The sequence below is a fragment of the Peromyscus californicus genome, unplaced genomic scaffold (genome assembly GCF_007827085.1).
Source record: "Peromyscus californicus insignis strain IS unplaced genomic scaffold, ASM782708v3 Scaffold_21__1_contigs__length_65335640, whole genome shotgun sequence".
NCBI classification, from domain to species: Eukaryota; Metazoa; Chordata; class Mammalia; order Rodentia; family Cricetidae; genus Peromyscus; species Peromyscus californicus.
In genome coordinates, this window is record NW_026294514.1 from 64,024,819 (window position 1) to 64,045,541 (window position 20,723).

Genomic DNA, 20,723 nt, shown 5'->3' on the forward strand with positions numbered 1-20,723 from the left:
AGAGCGCGCAGCGTAGCCATGTGATGTACGCACACACATGGAGTAGTGACGTCAACCTGTGCACACCCAGTCTTTAAAATCCAGCGCCATGTTCCTGGTTCCTTCTTCTCCACACACGTGTTTCCTACATGCCTGCCCACTCTCTGTCCCTTTATCTTTAATAAAACTCTTACTAGCAGATTCTGTCGTGTTTCGTGACATTTCCTTGCAGGGTAAGGGCACAGCACCGCCAATTAACTAACAATACCTTGGCCTTGCAAGTGCTAGGATTAGTGTGCAACACATTTCTTCATTTGTACATACTACACACACACACACACACACACACACACACACACACACACACACAGCCCTCTCCAAACAATGCATCTAGCATCCTCAGACCCCGCCTACATCTGGCTGCATGTACTTCTCTCTGAACAATGGAATAGTCTCCTCTTTCCACAACCAGCAAACTTGGACAATCTGTGCTCCACATTAATCAGAGGCATTATGGGAAGAAACATTCTCAGCCGATAAGTGATTACATGACTTAATCTGTCAAAACAGAGAACCGCCCGCTATTAGCCAAACTCTTCCTTCTTTTGGACCCCGTAAGAGGAGACCCAAACAGTAACTGGGGCTCTTGAGCACCTCCAGTGTCAACCTTGACAGTGGGTTTCTGATCTTCTTTTTTAATTCTATGTGTATAAGTGTTTACATACACATATACATGTGTGCCACATGCTTGTCTGGTGCCCACAGAGTCCAAAGAAGGGTCCCTTGAAACAGGAATTAAGGATGGCTGTGGTCCACCTTGTGGGTGCTGTACCATTTCTTCAGCCCCGTTTTTCTGATCTTTACTACTGTGTTGGAGTGTGTGTGTGTGTGTGTGTGTGTGTGTGTGCCTGCAGAAGCCAGAATAGGGTGTAGAATCCTATGGAGCTGAAGTTAAAGGTGGTTGTAAACCACCCAACTTGGGTGCTGGGTAGCAAACTCGGTCCTCTGGCAGAGAAGAAAGTACTCATGCCTTCTATGTCATCTCCCAGTCACTTGCTTTGCCTTTAAATCAAGTTTTCTTGCTACTTTTGCAAACCTGTGTGAGCCCTTTCCTCAATCCTTTGAATAAGGGGAAAGGTGGGTGTGTTGTGGGATGGCTCAGTGGGTAAAGGTACTCAATACCAAGGATGCTGACCTGAGCTCTGGCCTCAGGACCTATACCATGGAAGGTGAGAACCAGCTCTGATCTCCACAGTGCATCCTGGCAAGAGTGCACACACATTCAAGCACATACACAAATACAAATAAATATTTTTTTAAAGATCAAAAACCTGGAAACACCTGTTCAGATATGGACCACTAGTAATAGCCTGAAGAATTTCCCTTTGTGGGACTGGAGTTTTGAGGGTCAAAGCCTGGACTCTGGAAGTTACTAGCCCCAAATCATATCTAAACAAGCATCAGCAGAGGTGGAGGCCAGACGCCGGACCCTCCCTCATGATCATTTCGAACCCCACCTAACATTTACCATAAGGTAGCTCAGGAATTTGTTGAAGCCCATTAAGGGAAAGCCATTTCCTCCTAATCATAAGAATAGAAACTGAGTCCTAATCTGTCCTGTTCCAGTGATTAGAACATTACATACTATTGTCTCCTCCCTTAAGAGTTAATTCAAATGAGCCTGTCAATCACCAGCCCAGAAGAAGCCAACCCCCAAAAGCTGGAAACATGCTAAAGAGATGAGAAGAATGCTGTCCCTTAGTGAGACAATATATACCCCAGGAGCCTTTCCTTCAAAGCAGGTGCTTGCTTAGGAATCATTACTGAGGGGCTGGAGAAATGGCTCAGCAGTTAAGAGCACTGGCTGCTCTTCTAGAGAACCTGAGTTCAATTCCCAGCAACCACATGGTGGCTTACAAGTCATTGCTAAGCCTCCCCATATTTCTGAGTTCTAACTTAGAAGCATATATTTTCCTTTTCTCCTTTCTGTCTCTTCTTTGGATACTAAGCATCTTCGCCCTGACACTCTGGTTCTTCTCATTCCCACCTTCAGTTTTACAGCTGCTTGCAGACTTCCATTGCTGAAGCTGTCTACCTGTCTTCCTTCCTTCCTTCCTTCCTTCCTTCCTTCCTTCCTTCCTTCCTCACCCCCCCCCCCTTTAGAGACAGGATTTCTCTGTGAACCCCTGGCTGTCTGGGAACTTGATCTGTAGCCCATGCTACAAAGATCTGCCTGACTCTGCCTCGCTGGAATTAAAGGCACCTGCCACCATGCCTGCTCTCTCCTTCCTTTTAAATTTTTATGTATGTCTGCACCATGTGCATGCAGTTCCCACAGAGGCCAGAAGAGGGCATCGGGTCCCCTGGAACTGGAGTTACAGCAGGTTGTGAACAGCCTTGAGGGCTAGTAATCAAAGCCAGGTTCTGTGGAAGAGTAGCCAGTGCTCTGGACAGCTGAGCCATCTCCTCAGCCCCAGTTACCTGCTTTATTGAAACCTAACTCACTCCTTGGTTTCTCCAACTCCCTCCTCCTGGCCATTGCCAGGATTTACAGCTCTTCTGCCCTGTGATTTTTCTTTCAAACCCTAGACTAAGTGGACAGGATGAAAGAGACAGAGAAAGGACACCAGGAGAGAAGGGATGGGTCTTTTCTAACTAAACCTTGAAAGTTACATACTATCAGGTGTCCTGAATCCTACTGCTCACATGGATCAGCCCACATGCAAGAGCATGTGTGAATCACTCAAGGGTTCTCCTTCCGGGTCATCTTGGGACCTGCCTGCCACTGTGCAAATTGTAGTGTTTGGGAAACACATCATAGAAGGAGAGATAAGGTGTAACTGCATGATTTTTGTCACCCCTCCTCCACTATCCCATGGAAGGTGAGATTAGAAGATTTTTAAAATTATAGTGTGTGTGTGTGTGTGTGTGTGAGAGAGAGAGAGAGACAGAGACAGAGACAGAGACAGAGACAGAGAGACAGAACAACTTGTAGGAATCAGTTCTCTCCTCCCACCATATCCCAAGGTTGGAATCCAAGCCATCAAGATTGGCAGCTTTGCCCAGTGAACCCTCTATGGAAGCGGTGGATACACTGGTGGTCTATCAGATACTCGTATGAACTGATCATGGGCAGAGTTAGGTAACTACCTGAGTATGTTATTAGAGAAGTTCACATGAGAGATACTAACTTAGGACTTACCCCCTTGTGAGGAGCATTCTAAAATGCTTATTTCTTATTTTTATTTATTTATTTATTTATTGTTATTATTCTTTCATATTTTACATCCTGACCCCAGTTTCCCCTCCTTCCCCTTCCTCCAGTTTCTCCTCCCATCTCCCCGCTCCCTCAGATCCATGCCCCCTCAGTCTTCCCTCAGAAAAGAGCAGACGTGCCAGGGACATCAACCAAACATGGCATAAAATGCTACAATAAGACGGGGCATACACCAGCGCATCAAGGCTGGACAAGGCAACCCAGTAAGAGCTGTGTGTGTGTGTGTGTGTGTGTGTGTGTGTGTGTACACGTGTATACATATATGCCTGCCCATGGAGGCCAGAAGCCGGAATTGGATCCCTTGTAATAAGAGTTACAGGAAATTGTGAGCCATCTAACATGGGTGCAGGGAACTGAACCTGGGTCCTCTGCAAGGGCAGGATGTGCTCCTCACTGCTGAGCCATCTCTCCAGCCCTATGGCAGCACTGAAAACTGGAGATTGAACTAAATCCCCCAGGACGTCATTACAAACAGACAGGAGAAAGGCACAGGTTTGAACTCCCAATCCCATTGTCTTGATTTGAAGATTAAGAATTCAGTGAGGGAAAGGAACTAAGGACAAGATCAAATGACAGCAAACACCACCTCCTTGCTAAGTACTGCTGAGAGTGATATGCTCAGATTGTCTGCCAGGATCTCTGCATGAGAAAATCCTGTAGGGTCCTTAGGGAGAAGACCAAGAGGAGACAGAAAAATCAGTCCAGTCAAACGCCGTCTGCTTAACAATAGAGCAAACAATAATTAAGAGCTGATTATATATAATGCTGAGCAAGTCATGGAAAGCTCCAGACGGCCGAATAAAGTAAGTAGGATTATTCCCAGCCCAGCACAAGGAAACCAACTCACAAAGGGGCTGAGCTGTCACTGTGGTCACAACAGCTAGCTAGTGGCAGCACTGAGGCTACAGCTGGCCGAATAACCCCAGAGCTCTGCTATGCTTAGGCAGGAGCATCCATTCTCTTTTCTGCTGATGGAGAAGTCTTTCTGCAGGGTATTCCAAGAAGGGAAGGTGTAGATGAGCAACTGACTACTGAGCTGCCTGCAAGGTGTATGGGGACGAAGCCTTTGTGAGTCACTAGCCACTCAGGGTTGGGCTTCTCAGTGACACAGCTGCCTTTGAGTCACCCATATGCCTGTGACTAACACCCAGTAACATGGGTGGAATACATCTTTGGTCTCTTATTGTTATCCTGTCTGGGGCAAACAGACACTTGTTCACACCTCCCCAGAAAATGACACAACACTAAGATGCATGAGACCCTATCTCAAAATTTTTTTTATGCCAAAGAGATTTTAAAAGATTTATTTTAGCTGGGTGGTGATGGCATACGCCTTTGATCCCAACACTTGGGAGACAGAATCAGTTGGATCTCTGTGAGTTAAAGGCCAACCTGGTCTACAGAGTGAATTCCTGGACAGCCAGGGCTACACAGAGAAACCCTGTCTTAAGACAAACAAACAAACAAACGAAGATTTATTTTATTTTTAATTATGTGCATGTGGGTGTGTGCAGTTGCTCGCACAGGCCAGAAGAGGTCATGGATTGCATGGAGCTGGAGTTACAGGCAATTGTAAGCCCCTCCTCCCATGGGTGCTGGCAGCTGATCTGGGGTCCTCTGCAAGAGCAGTACACACTCTTAACCACTAAGCCATCTCTTCAATCCTTAAAAAATAAAACTCAAATCCAACATTCTATTATTTCTTTTGTTGTTGTTGGTTTCTTTTCCTTTCTTTTTTTTTTTTTTTTTTAAGATTTATTTATTTATTATGTATAGAGTATTCTGTCTGCATGTATACCTAAAGGACAGAAGAGGGCACCAGATCTCATTACAGATGGTTGTGAGCCACCATGTGGTTGCTGGGAATTGAACTCATGACCTCTGGAAGAGCAGCCAGTGCTCTTAACCACTGAGCCATCTCTCCAGTCCCCCCATTCTATTATTTGTAAGAACATAATTACACAAGTATGAACTGCGTGATCTATCGCTGCCATATACACTGGAGTGTGACTGACTCACCTTGAAGATGAGAGTTCTCTAAGAAATCTTCATGGGTTTCCTTTGTCTCTCCAGGTTTTGCTGACCGAAACTCACTTCTCAGAGAAATCTTCCACCATCTAAAGATGATCTGTAGTTAAATAAGAGTTGGTAGCAGTTAAAAATGAGTCTAATTCTGACAGCTATCCTAAGTTTAGGGTTATTTGTTCACTTGTTTTTGTTTGTTTGTTTGTTTGTTTATTTGAGACAGGGTCTCATGCAGCCCAGGCCGACCTAGAACTCACCAAGTAGCCAAGACTGGCCTTGAGTGCTTGATTCTCTTGTCTCTGTCTACCAAGTGCTGGCAGCCTGGTCTACAGAGTGAGTTCCAGGATAACCAGGACTACACAGAGAAACCCTGTCTCAATAAACAAAAACAAACAATCTATCAGGCCACTGAGGCTAGAGAAACGGGTTAGTGGTGAAGAGCTTTCATTCCCAACATCCATGCAGCTGTTAACCACCATGTGTAATTACAGCCCTAGGGGATCCAACACCTTCTTCTGGCCTCCTTGGACACGGCATGAATCTGGTGCACAGACATGCATGCAGGCAGAACACCCAGGACTGCAGTACTGCCATCACAGGCAATTCCTCCACATGCCCCACCTCCCCTGGGCTCTGACTGCTTCATTAGCCTGTTTTGCTCTTTCACCTCCCCAGCTCTAAACTGAACTTTTATCCGTTTCCAGACCATGTTCTACTATGAACTACATTCTGGCTTGAAAACAACAACAAAGAAACGCATGTTCCTTTGGTTACTTTTAATTCCCTTCATCTCCATAGGTTTGTGCCTTACAAAAACCGTACATGTTGTCACTTTAGTGGTGCTGAAGAGATGAAAACTGGCAGTTCTGTAAGTAGAGGATGCACTCTATAGTACCAAGATAAGATACTTAAAGTGCCACAGACCATGTGCAGCATCATCTTTTAAAGATAAAAAAAATTGTTTTTGTTACTTTTAATTTTTAGGTATGAGTGCTTTGCCTGCACGTACGCCTGTGTGTCACTTGCATGCTCCAGGTCTGCTGGGGCCAGAACAAGGAGTTCAAGCCCTTGGAACTGAAGTTACAGTTCGATGAAAAGAAAATCATTCCTTCACAAATTAATACAAATGCAGTGCCAATAAATATTTGTTTGTTTTTTAAAATGGGCCAAATTCTTGTCAATTCATATGGTAAAATAAATGTACAGAAGTACTGGGATAGCCAAAGAGTTAGGGAATTGGCAGACAAAAAAAAAAAAAAAAATTCTCCAGGAGGAAGAAGCCTCCTTTCTCAGAAGTTTGCAAACGCTGTTGGAGAGGTGGTTTATCCCTGCACTTGAGAGCTGAGGCAGGAGGAATTCCTGGTTGGCCTAACAGAGTGAAATATTGTCTCTAATCTATACCCAACAAAACAAAATAAAATACACACACACAAAACCCCAAACACCTCAGAGCCTAACATCTTACCAAGGAGTTCTCAAGTTGCTTCAACCTGCTTAGTTAAACATTACCCAGAAGGCTGGAGAGAGTTGGGAGTTTAGGAATGCTTGCTGCTCTTCCAGAGGATCTGAGTTGAGTTCCCAGAGTCCACAAGGGAGGCTAACAATTGCCTGTAACTGTAGAAGATCCAGGATCTCCCAGGAGAGCCGATGCCTTCTTCTGGTCTCAGGCACCTTAACATATATGGCATACATTCATATATGGCAAACAGACACACACACACACACACACACACACACACACACACACACACACACACTACATAATAAACAAACAAAATAAATAAAAAAATCTTTTGTGGACTTTCTTTTTTTTGGTGTTTTGAGACAGGGTTTCTCAGGGTAGCCCTGGCTGTCCTGGAACTCCTGTAACAAGGCTGATCTCGAATTCAGAGATCTGCCTATCTTTGCCTCCCAAGTGCTAGGATTAAAAGTGTGCACCACCATGCCCAGCTTAAATCTTAAGTTATAAATGGGGCCTGGAGAGATGGCTCAGCAGTTAAAGCACTGACTGCTCTTCCAGAGGACCCAGGTTCAATTCCCAGGACCCACATGGCAGCTAACAGCTGTCTATAACTCCAAGATCTGACATCCTCACACAGACACCCATGTAGGCAAGCAAAACATCAATGCACATAAAATAAGAAATAAATTTAAAAATTGTAAGTGGCTTTAATTGTGTGTGTTTTAAGACAGGAGGCCACTGTGTAGCCCTAGCTGACCGGGCACTCTCAAATTTTATAGACCAGGCTAGCCTAGAATTCACAGAGATCCATCTGCCTTTGCCTCCTGAATGTTGAATTATAGATGTGAGCTACTATGCTCTGCCCTGCCTATATGTTTCTTTCTTTATTTTTTTGAAATATAAATATTTAGCTGGGCCTGGCGGTGCACACTTTTAATCCCAGCACCCGGGACGCAAAGACAAGTGAATCTCTGTGAGTTTGAGGCCAGCCTGGTCTACAAAGTGAGTTCCAGGACAGCCAGGGCTGTTACACAGAGAAACCCTGTCTTGGAAAACAAAACAACAACAAAACAAACAAACAAACAAAAACCTGAAGACTCCGCCCCTTCAGCCATTTTTATTTTAGTATGGAAGTCTGTAAAAGCTCTTGGCCATCACTCAAGTGTCGTGGTGAGTTAATAATATCCCCTGTTCTTTCTGGAGGGTGGGGAGGCAGCCAGTTGGGCTAGAGACGGCTCAGTAAGTAAAAACATCTAGCTATCCTTTGACCACACATACCATGTGGCAGTGGTCCAATTCTCTTGGCAGGAGGTTTTTTTTTTTTTTAAGTTTTTAAATTTTAGGTGTATGTGATTATATCTCTATGTGGGAATGCACACTCACTTGCTGGGTCCCATGGAAGCCAGAAGAAGGTGTTGGATCTCCCTTGCTGGAATTATAGATTGTTGAGAGGGGACTGAAATGGGTTGTTGGGAACTCAACTCCAGTCCTCTGACAGCGCTCTTAACTGAAGAGTCATCTCTCCAGGCACATACCCGAGCCCCCCCTCCCCCCACCCCCCACCCACTAAGATTTTTTTCTTTTCTTTTTTTTTTAATTTATTTTTTGTTTGTTTGTTTGTTTTGAGACAGGTTTCACTTTGTAGCCCTGGCTATCACAGAGTCCAAGATCCACCTGCCTCTGCCACCCAAGTGCTGTAATTAAAGGTGAAATAAATAATAATAAAGGTGAATTTCCTGTAGAAATAATGGATTTTTTTGTTTTTGTTTTTGTTTTTCCAGACAGGGTTTCTCTGTGTAGTTTTGGTGCCTGTCCTGGATCTCACTCTGTAGACCAGACTGGCCTCGAACTCACAGAGATCCGCCTGCCTCTGCCTCCCAAGTGCTGGGATTAAAGGTGTGCGTCACCACTGCCCGGCAAATAATGGATCTTAAGAAACTGGAAATCACCAGCAATCTCCTGGTGGAAGAAGGAATTGGCTGAGGCCTTGGTGACAGCCAAAGAAGAAATCTGTCAAGGGGGAAATGATTTGTCAGGAGACACTGGAGCTGACATAGTTGTGTACACCTCTTGCCTTCTACTTAAACCTAAATCTGAGGTTAGGACCTGAAGACGAACTGAGGGAGGAGGTGCCACTGGGTCTTTTTCTTTTTTCTTTTCCCAGTGTTTGCTTTTCACTACGACTGGTTAACTTAGTTAATGTCCAGCTCTGGCTCTGACCCCAATTCTAGGAACAAGGCAAAGTCCACTAGGCTCTTGCACTGTGGGTCTACCTGAAGAGAGTAATGACTGACTTAAGTTCACTCTCAAACCAGCTGAAGAGGAAATCATGGAGGATTTCCCACAGGGCCCAGGACAAACTCTGCATCTTGGCTCTCCCCAGATCTCCAAGTTGGATGGTTCAGAGACGAGGGAGGTTCCCAGCATCTTCCAGCCAATCTATTTATTGTCTGTGGTAGATATTCTGGAGACCCTCTCCTTTACCCATAGTCTGGGTTTTAAACATTTAAAGTTCTTAGGCCTCTGCATGTCAAAGGGTGAGCAAAGAAATTCCCCCGAGGCAATAACAGAGCAGGCTTGGGAGACCAAAGCATATATTGGTGGGAAAAGAAGACAAGAAGCTGAGAGGGTAAATCCTGAAGCAAACCTAAATGCTGCCTGGACCTGGCAGAACATATGTATGTATAATCCCGGCTACTATGGAGACTGATGCAGAAATTCCTTTTCCCAAAGTCCAGCATTTAGACAAAAGCCAGCATTCCCTCAAGGACTTAAGATAGTCCCTAATTGCTAAAAGGAGTCATTCTCCTTATCTCTGGCAAAGGGGACTTACGGCTCTTTCATTAACCCATGCCTGAGGTGCTTATTTAACAAATCAAAACTGACACTGGCAGTCAGTCTCAGCATCACCAAGACCTGTTACTGAGTCCTGGCTCCTCAGAACTTCTCACCCCAGCCTCTACCCTGAACCTTCCCAGACCCTGAGCTTCCTTCCATTCCCCTACTTCTCAGATCCATCTATAACCTCGGCCATTTTGGCTCCCAGTTCTCCTGGCCTCTTCCCCTCTTGGCCCTGGCTGGCTCCATTCCTGCTCCTTGATCTCTCTTGGTCTGTGGTTCCTCTCTTGGCCTCTTGGTCTCATGGTGTTCTCTTGGCTCCTGCTTCCTCTCTCTTCTTCTCTCCCTCTTTCCCCTCTCCTCTCTTGGCCTGGTTCAGCCTGGACCCCTCCAGGTGTCTCTGGTTGTTTTCTCCCTCATATCTACAATAAACTTTCTTTTCTACCATACCTAGGAGCTGCCATGTTCTCATTTTTTTTAAAATTTATATTGCAATTTCAAGGTGTGACTAGGCAACTTAGTGAGACCATCTCAAAAAGAAAAATATAAGGAGTTGGCGGGGTTGGGGATTTAGCTCAGTGGTAGAGTGCTTGCCTAGCAAGTGCAAGGCCCTGGGTTCGATCCTCAGCTCCAAAAAAAAAAAGAAAAGGAGTTGGCGATGGAGCTCAGCGGAAGGTCACTGGCCTAGCAAGTGCAAGGCTGTGGGTTCAGTTCTCACCCACCCCAGTATAACAAGAACTGCTAAGTGTCATCTGGCCAGAGGTCCCATTACGATAGGAATTCCAAAAACATTTGAAATATACAATTTAAAATGAAGAAATGCTTACACATTTATATTAGGCATAGCATTAAACTAATTTATAGCTGAGGTGGTGGTGCATACCTTTAAATTCAGCTAGAAGCAGGTGGATCTCTGTGAGTCCCAGGCCAGCCAGGGCTACAAAGTGACCATGTCTAAAATAAAAAAATAAAACAAAAAACAAAAAACCCTCAAACCAACAAATGCTTCACTCCCATATTACACCAGTGACTACAACATTGGATTTGCTAGTCTCAGGTTCAGTTGGCCAAAAATTTCCTGGGCTTTCTGTTCAGGCTAAATTGGAATAGTGTGAACTTTGGTAAGCCGTGCACTCTGGAGCATTCCTTACTCCTATTCCCTGCTGTCACCTCACGGCTCCTATTCCTCCCCCCTTTGCTGATTGTTTTGAAATTTCCTTTGGGGGTGTGAACAATGGTTATACCCCCTCCTTCTAAGGTCCCAGTTGACTGGAGCAGCAAGTAGAAAGACTGCTTAGGATGCTGGGCAGTGGTGGCGCACGCCTTTAATTCCAGCACTCCGGAGGCATAGGCAGGCAGATCTCTGTGAGTTCCAGGCCAGCCTGGTCTACAAAGCGAGTTCCAGGAAAGGCACAAAGCTACACAGAGAAACCCTGTCTCGAAAACCAAAAAGAAAAAAAAAAAAAAAAAGAAAGAAAGAAAGGCTGCTTAGGGTAGGGACCTCAAAGGCTACAGTTCCAGAAACACCCTTAATTGTCTTGTCCAGGAATGCCAGGAAGGAGATCTGGTTTTTCCAGGTTGTAGCCTGGAAGATACACCTGAGGGTATGAACTTAGATCCCCTCTGTGAATAGCTTTGGAAATGGACTTTTAGATTTTCACAATGAAAATGGGTTATAGCTACACCTCAACTTCATCCTATCTCCTAAAGGACCTTCAGACAGGAGAATGATACAGTAAAGCAGGGAATCTACCTCCAGGTGCAGACACCCTTAAGGTTATGAGAGGAGGGTGAGTCCGAGGGACCACCTAGGTACGGGGCTCATTGTGAGCCATGCTAAAGAGATAGGCAGACTCTGAGATAGTCAACTTTTTTTCTCCCAGAATTTTTTTTTTTTTTTTGGGGGGGGGGAGTTTCAAGACAGGGTTTCTCTGTGTCACTTTGCCCCTGTCCTGGAACTCACTCTGTAGTCCAGGCTAGCCTCAAACTCACAGAGATCCACAAGCCTCTGCCTCCTGAGTGCTGGGATTAAAGGTGTGTGCCACCATGCCCAACAACCCTTGAACCCGTGTCACTCCCTCCCCTAAACTCCTCTCATCTTTTTTTGGGGGGGGGGGGAGCTGAGGATCGAACCCAGGGCCTTGTGCTTATTAGGCAAGCACTCTACCACTGAGCTAAATCCCCAACCCCTCCTCCCAGAATTCTAACCCTACTTAGTGCAGCCCTCACAAGCACCGTGAGGTCAGATTGGATCTGTTCAGCTCCTGAGTCCAGGCTCACAAACAAGCTTTTTGTGTTGTTGTTGTTGTTGTTTTGAGACAAGGTTTCTCTGTGTAGGCCTGGCTGCCCTGGAATTCCCTCTGTAGCCCAGGCTGGCCTCGAATTCACAGAGATCCACCTGCCTCTACTTCCTGAGTGCTGGGATTAAAGGCATGCATCACCACCACCACATGCCCAGCCCTTTTTTTCTTTTTGATGCTGACCAGAGCCTATGGGTGTTTTTTCCCTGGTGCTTTCTGGACTTCTGCCCTTTCTTTAAAGCACCCTTCCCCTCCATATCTGTCATGTGGTGAAGGCTTGACTCAAACAGCATGGCTTTCTCACCCCACCCCCACTTCTCTTCTCCATTCTCCTTCTCTGGACAACAGCTGAAATGTACAGATTGCTGGCCTTGGGAATTTTCTTTTCTGTTTCTTTTTTTTTAAATGCCGAATGCGGTTTATTGAAGGAAGGAGGAGGTCTTAAATACAGGCTTACAGCACAATAGGAGAACCCCGGAGGGCAGAAGTTCACTACCAATGTTTTACAATCTTGCATCTAAGCTGTTAACGCCCATTATGCAGGATACACAGACAAGGAACTTCCCTTAAGCATTCAGGAGGGTGGAACCCGGCAGGGAATTAGCATAGGGAGGATATCAAGGTCAAGGTCAGCAAGCAAGGCAACAGTTACCCAAAACGGGGGCCAGGCCCTACAGGTCCCCCTTTTACTAGAAAATGAGCTTCTGACTTAGGTTGTGTGGGACGTCAGCAGGTCACCTTACCTGTCATGGAGATGCCTGCCCAGGCCACACAGGTGCTCTGTCTTAGGTTGGTGAGCGCCCCCCAGGCATTACCCGTCTCTGAATACTCATTATCATACAGGCTCTATTGTGTGTGAGGTGCAGAGTTAACTGCTGCCAAAGATCTCAAAGTGGCGTTGGGCTTGCAATCTGTGTGTTTGACACAGAAAAGACCAACAGAAGTCCTATCCCACCCATAGCCAGTAGGCTAAAGGCAACTGAGCCAGGGAATTTTCTTTTAAACTCTGATAAAATTGTTTTCTTCAAGTGAACTTTGGCTTTGCTTGACTTTCAAACTTTCATCAGCAGTATGAGTTTAACAAAGTTCATCCTGGGGAACTAATGAGCTTATTGAGCTTCCTTCCAGAACATGAGTGAGGAGCTACTCACAGGGGTATGGTGACGCTTCCCGCTAATGGAGTCTCCTTCTGTTAACCTTACCCAACCTATATACAACATCAGGTCCCAAGAGAGCCCCTCCCCCAGGCCTTGTGCAATTAGTGCAGGATTGCATACAAATAGCTGAGAGGAACAGCTGGACTCCCAGGTGAGCTTCCAATGCTCTGCCTCATCTCCTTCTTTTCTGAGTAAGTCTCCAGCAAGTGGCACCGGGGAGCTGATGATAATGGCTTTGCCTGGAGGACTGTGTTCTCCAACACCAACTCATTCTGTCCTCCCTCGGGTAGTTTGCAGACGGTATTTTAGTGCAAGCTCTTGGTCCCTCTGCTCTTGTCAGCTTCCTGAGGAGGCTATTGGCAGCACTGAAACTCCATGTAAAAATTCATTTCTCCTGAGGCCAGTAGATGTAAAATTTCCCCCAGTTGGCCACTGCCCAGTATGTTTTTCAGTCAGGGTTTTCAGTGTAACCTGAAAGACATTGTCTTGAATTCCTCATATTCCCTACAATATTAGATCACTGTATTATACATCCAGCTCCACACATCTTCATGGACACTTACTTACTGGTTATGTGAACATTGATCTCTTCAGTAATTTAATGGAAAACCAATAATTCATTGACCAGATTTGGTAGCACTGGTAGATGATTACAGCGACTAGGAGGCTGAGGCAGTCAGATCCTAAATTCAAGGCCAGCCTGGGTAACAAACAAACAAACAAACAAATAAATAAATAAATAAATAAATAAATAAATAAATAAAAAATAATAAATTCAAAGAAGGGCTAGAGATTAGCCCAGTGACAGAGTATTTGCCTGGCATGTGTTAAACCCTTGGCTGAGTTTCCAGAACCACAGAAAGAGAGTTTATGCTAACTCAGTGGCTAGGAGGGGGTATTGCAGCATGAATGTATTCCAGAGGCTAAGGTGGGATCATCATAAGTTCCAGGACAGCCTTAGCTACAAGACTGTACCAGGCTTTCTTTTCTTGGGTCACCAACCAGCTCCCAACTTATGATTAGTTATGAATGCTTAGCTCATTTCTGACTAGCTCTTTTAACTTAAATTAACCTGTTTCTCTTTATCTACCTTTTGCCTTTATCTACCTGGGCTTCTTACCTTTCTTTCTGTATGTCTTACTTTCCTGCGTCCCCCAGTGTTTCTGTCTGTCTGGTGGTTGCCTGGTTTCTAGCCCTGGGCATGTCCTCTCTTACTTCCTCATTCTCTCCTCCTTCTTCTCTCTTGAGCCTAGATTTCTCCTCCTACTTGTTCTCTCTGTCCACCAGCCCCACCTATCCCTCTCCTGCTTAGCTATTGGCTGTTCAGCTTTTTACTAGACCAATCAGGTGCTTTAGGTAGGCAAGGTGAAACAGCAACACATCTTTAGATAATTAAACAAATGCAGCATAAATGTAACACACCTTCACGTAGTTATATTCCACAACATAAACAAATGAAATACATCTTTGCTTAGTTAAAATAAGATTCCACAACACCAGACTCTGCCTCAAAGAAACAAAAATGAAAAACAAAATTATTGAGTTTCAACCAGTGCCATACAGTTTGGGGTTCCAGGGAATACAGGCAGAGCACAAAATGATTAAAACCCCCTGTCCTGCCCTGCATGGTGACACACCACTTTAATCCTGGCACTTGGGAGGCAGACACAGGCAGATCTCTATGTATTGGAGGCCAAGCCAATTAGGTCTTTATAATGAATGTCTGTCTCAACTAAGGGAATAAATAGATAAATAAAATTCCATCTCAATGAAGCTTGCATTCCATCAGTGAAGGAAGAAGGAATACATAGCTTTCTTTGTGGAGGATGGGGACAAAAGGTTTAGACATGGTCTCTTGTATCCTAGGTTGGTCTTGAACTCAGTATCTCACTATGTGGTAGAGGCTGGCCTTGAACTCCTGAACATCTTGCTTCTGCCTCCGCACTGCTTGGATTACAAGTGCGTAGTGTGTGCCACTATGCTCTTTTACAACACCAGGGATCGAACCCAGAGCTTTGTGCATGTTAGGCAAGCACTGCTGTGGGATGTTCTGTATGGCAAATGTGTTGCTGATTAGTCAATAAATAAAACACTGATTGGCCATTGGCTAGGCAGGAAGTATAGGCGGGACAAGGAGGAGAATAAAGCTGGGAAGTGGAAGGCTGAGTCAGAGAGACACTGCCAGCTGCCACAATGACAAACAGCATGTGAAGATGCTGGTAAGCCACGAGCCACGTGGCAAGGTATAGATTTATAGAAATGGATTAATTTAAGCTGTAAGAACAGTCAGCAAGAAGCCTGCCATGGCCATACAGTTTGTAACCAATATAAGTCTCTGTGTTTACTTGGTCGGGTCTGAGGGCTGTGGGACTGGTGGGTGAGAGAGATTTGTCCTGACTGTGGGCCAGGCAGGAAAACTTTAGCTACAAAGCACTCTACCAATTGAGCTACACCCCCAGCATTTATAGTTCTTTGTTTCAGTGATAGTGTAATCCCAGTCTCCGGAGGCAGCAGAAATATGGAAGACTTGTTCATTTTTATCCTTCATCCAGCCAGTTGGAAAGAATCAATGCTACTCCTAAATTCCTCTCTAACACACTCTATATACCCCAGGCTGGTGATCCACCTGCCTCATCCTTCCCAAGTGCTGAGATTACAGGTGCACACAACCATATCAAGCTACAAAGCTTTTCTGTCTACCATTCTCGTTTTATGCTCCTAGCTGCTGCTAAGAGAATTCCTAAAAGATCCACAAGGGGGCTGGAAAATAGTGTAGCCCAGTGACAGAGTGCTTGCCTAGCATGTGAGTGGCCCTGAGTCCTAGCCCCAGCACTGAAAAAAAAAAATCAACACTCTGCCTGAAGCTCAGATTTCCCAATCCCTTGTGGTTCACCCTGCCTATGTCCCACCTCAGGTCTTATTTTGCCTGCATACCAGTGCTTGTGTTTGCCTGCTGCTGCTCCTGCCGGGAACATTTGGCTCCTCCCAGTCCTAGACTGGTAGGCAGGGCATCTGGAGCTCTCTTCAAGCTCAGGCTGGTTTGCATGTCTCCAGGGTTCTGCACATAAATCTCTCACAGCTCTTAAGCCACTGCACCCAAATTGGCTTTCTTCTCATACTCCCAGCCAACCTCCTTGGACTTTGACCTTCACTCTGGTCCCCCCAGCCCCCACCTTCCTGCATGATGTTAGCTGCCCCAAAGCCTCCTTCCTTGGCTCCTGTATGTCTATGACTCACAATTCATATCTCCAGCCCAGATCTCTTGGCTTATGAATATGTCTACCTGGATGTGCTACCCTAATATTTAAACCAGAAATCAGTATTTTTTCCCTCCTAGTCTCCTTTTATAGGGTTTGTAGGGGTTGCCAAACTCCAGCCAATAGAACATAGATGTATGTTTAATATACATCCCCCATGACAGAAGAACGGGTTTTTGTTGTTGTTGGTGTTTTCATATGCTGGCCTGAAAACTTCCAAGAATTTCCTTGTCTCTACCTTGCACCTCACTTTAAGAGCACTGGGATTAGCTGGGTGGTGGTGGTGCGTGCCTTTAATCACAGCATTTGGGAGGCAGAGGCTGGCGGATCTTTGTGAGTTTGAGGTCAGTCTGTTCTACAAAGAGAGTTCCAGGACAGCCAGGACTGTTTCACAGAGAAACTCTGTCTCAAAACAAAGCAAAACAAACAAACAAAAGCACTGGGGGGGAGGGTGTTACAGATGTATGCTACCGTGTCCCTTTATTTTGTTTCTTGGGGGTTGAACTCAGGTGACTGTTCATCACTATTACCCCAGCCCTATGTTCCTAAAGACTTAAAGAGGAAAAAACTGGAGCTAGACAGTAGTGGAACAGGCCCTAATCTCAGCACTCAGGAGGCAGAGACAAGCAGATCTGAGTTTGAGGCCAGCTGGGGCTATACAGAGAAACCCTTGGGAGGCGGGGGTAGGGGTGGGGGAATTAGGGTTGGGGAGATAGGGTAGGGGGGGTTAGGGTAGGGTGGGGTGGGGGGTATACAACAAAACATGAAGGAAGTGTAACATAAACTGTCTATGATCTACAAACTCAAGATATTTCCTACCTGGCTTCCTATAAAATGTATCTCAAACAAGATGTGGCGGCACATACATTTATGACTCTGCACTGGGAAGGTGTGGGCAGGAAGATAGGAGGTTGGAGGTCACCCTCAGCTACATAGTGAGTTCAAGGCCAGCCTGGGATACATGAAATCCAGTTTCAAAGCAAAAAAGGAACACAAAACCTTGTTTAGGGCCTGTGGTATAGTGGCTCAGGGGATAAAAGCCAGAGAGGGGACTATCTGATCCAGAACCCATGGCGGAAGGGGAGAACCGACTTCTAAAAGTTGCTCTCTAAAGTCCACAGGCACAACATTTTTTTCTGTTTTATTTTCATATGAACCTAGAACTGTGAGGATGCATTTGTTGCCCCTCTAGGCTGGCATGGAGGCTCACCCAGGAAGTCTCAGACACAGCAAGATCTGTAGTTGAAGGCTGTCCTCGGGGACTTAGACCTTCCTATTGTTCTGCTTCTCTTGGCTCAGGCAGGGCGGTTTCAAGTAAAGGCTGGTTAGTGCACAGGCACAGCCTGGCAGCGGCTGCTGGGGTTACCTATGTTCACTAACATCTGAGAGAGAAAATCTTACCCCCTACACAGAACAGAAGGAATTCCCATCTTGTGCCACTAACTAATCAGGCCAGGAAGCCATCTCAGCTTTTACTGTACAGCTTTCTCTCTTAACCCAAATCTAAATAGTAACCAAGTATCAAAATATTTTTTAATCAGGCTGGAAAAACTGCTCAGAGTGTGAAGCATTTGCTGCTCTTACATTAGAACTACATTAGGCTGCTCACAACACCCTGTAATTCTAGTTCTGAGGGATCCAAGATCCTCTTGCATACATGTAGAAAACAGACAAAAGTCCTTAGCTGACCATGGTGGCACACACCTTTAATAATACCGTTTTCCAGCTTAGATGCAAGATTGTAAAACATCGGTAGTGAACTTCTGCCTTCCGGGGTTCTCCCATTGTACTATAAGCCTGTATTTAAGACCTCTTCCCTCCTTCAATAAACGGCATTTGGGGGAAAAAAATTTATACTGTATCAAGTTGATAATAGAAAAATAAATAATAAATAAAAATTAAAAAAAAAAGAAACTTAGAAAAGAAACACAGGAAAATAATGACGATCTGGGGTGGGTTAGTGGGAAGGGAAACTGGGTAAAAGGTGAGGAAGAGATGTCGCTGCATGTCTTTCAAATTTTTTCCTTTTTTTTCCCCTTTTTGGGACTAACTTAATTATAATTCCCAAGGTCAACATTCTGTTACAACTAGATAAAACAGATGCCTGATTTTTTTATGTGCAAAAATAATGTTTTCTTTTTTTTTGTTTTTGTTTTTTTTTTTGTTTTTTGAGACAGGGTTTCTCTGTGTAGCTTTGCGCCTTTCCTGGAACTCGCTTTGGAGACCAGGCTGGCCTCGAACTCACAGAGATCCGCCTGGCTCTGCCTCCCGAGTGCTGGGATTAAAGGCGTGCGCCACCACCGCCCGGCAATGTTTTCTTAAGTATTGATTTGCTGTTAGTAGTGTTTATAATAATATTTTGTTTTTCCCTTCACTAAGTAAGACATTTCAAGCCCATGATTAAATTTTTCCAAATGTTGTTTATATGCTTTCCTATTAGGTAAAACCTTCACTTGCTAAATAGATACTGTCTTAATAGCAAAAATAAAATAAAAATAAAAAATAAAATAAAATAAGAAAAGAAATTTAAAAAAAAAAAAGAAAGAGTTTCACAGTACCAGGACAAACACCTAGCACTTCAGTAAAATCAAATAAATAAATAAATAAATAAATAAATAAATAAAAATAATACTGTTTTCGACAGACTTTTACTATGTAGTGTAGCCCACACTGGCCTTGACATAGACATGAATGAAGAATAGATTGGTCTTGAACTCAGATTTTCTTGTCTCAGATCCCTGAAGGCTGGGATTAACACCATGCCCGGCAAATGATTCTAATTATATCTGCCATAGGATAAAAACATGGTAGAGCCAGACGGTGACGGCACACGCCTTTAACCCCAGCAATCAGGAGGCAGAGCCAGGCGGATCTCTGTGAGTTCGAGGCCAGCCTGGTCTACAGAGCGAGATCCAGGAAAGGTGCAAAGCTACACAGAAAAACCCTGTCTCAGAAAAAAAATAAAATAATAATGGTAGAATTGTGGTGATATGGGAAGAAAAGGCTGGGACAGGAAGAGGCTGAAAGTTGATCAGTCTTTACTGCAAAGAAAGGCTGGATCAGACCCCAGTGAGAGGGACCCAAGGCCACAGAGACAATCTATGTTTCCCAAAAGGCATTGTCAAAGGCAATGAATACATTCCTCTCACAACAGATCAGATGGTGCTGTTTCTAGAGACACCTCAATCAAGGATGTCAAAGATGATAATTAGGCTGCATTTACTTCAGGCTAAAATGATACATAACCTTAGGTTTCTAGCACTCTCCTCTTTCCCCTAAACCTAAATAGCACCCCTCATAAATCCTCTTTACAACCTTGTTTACGGAGAAAATTTCTTTAGCTTTTAACTTCGTTATAAATTACATTCTTTAGACAATTCTGGAGAGAAGGGGGAGTCCTTAGCAAGCTGTAGAGGTATAATTCAGAAAGCCACAAGAGTATAGATCCCCATTGTAAACACACTTAAAGGCCTCTGTTAGAGAGGCTCACACTTGTCCTGCCCCCTCCTTCCCCCATCAATCCAACTTTGTTTCATTTCTGGCTCACTCTGAAATTAATTTCTTTATAGACGCCACAAACCCCAGGTTTGCTTGACTGGAGACTTCTAAGAACTTGGGCAACTGCAGATGTGGTGAGGAGCTGTGTCCCCTTCGCCAGTGGCAGATCTAACACAAAGATGAGTACCACTTTAATTATACCACATTCCTCCTGCTCCCTGTCCAGTCTTGTTTCCATTAACTCCTTCCTTTTAGCAATTAGGAGTACTTGTTCTTCTGGCAGAGGATCCAGGTTCGATTCCCAGCACCCACCTGGTAGCTCACAACCATCTTTAACTCTAGTTCCAGGAAATCCCATGGCCTCTTCTGACCTCTGTGGGTACCAGGCACACATGCAGTACACATTCAAATGGGTAAAACACCCACACACATAAAATAAAATAAATGAAAAACAAAACAAAAAACACCCTCACACGTTTCTAACAAAAACTATATCGGGGCTGGAGAGATGGCTCAGAAGTGTAGAGTATTTGCTGCTCTTCCAGAGGACCCAGGTTCGATTCCTAGCAACCATATGGCGGCTCAGGCTCACAACAATCTGTAACTCAAGTTCTAGTTTTTGATGCCATGGGCCTCAGGTGGAGAACTCACTGACTCAGCTCAGTGCCCAGCTGTTGATGCAGTCTTCTTGACTTCCTACAAGTCTGCCTGTCGGTCTGTGTGTACCTGGACCTGATCTGCGATGTCCTTTTCCTAAAGTCTTTTAACTAGAAGCTGAGTTCTGCAGCAGCTCTCTCCTGGTGCTTGACTCTGTCTCAGCCCACTTCTAGCCCTTTTGAGTGCTGCTGAAGCCTCTTTAGCTGATACTCATTCTGTTACCCATACATAGGTGCATATATATATGTATAATATGTGTGTGTATACATACAT

General features: G+C 44.7%; 1 protein-coding gene across 2 annotated transcripts in view; it reads right to left on the reverse strand.

Moving 5' to 3' along the window:
* Fbxo36 (F-box protein 36) overlaps window positions 1–20,723 on the reverse strand; it is a 60,734-nt gene that overhangs the window by 18,754 nt on the left and 21,257 nt on the right. For both annotated transcript variants that reach the window (XM_052750584.1, XM_052750583.1), the window contains one exon: window positions 5,276–5,384. In XM_052750584.1, the coding sequence (XP_052606544.1) occupies window positions 5,276–5,384 (109 nt within the window). The remainder of the gene's footprint in view (window positions 1–5,275; window positions 5,385–20,723) is intronic.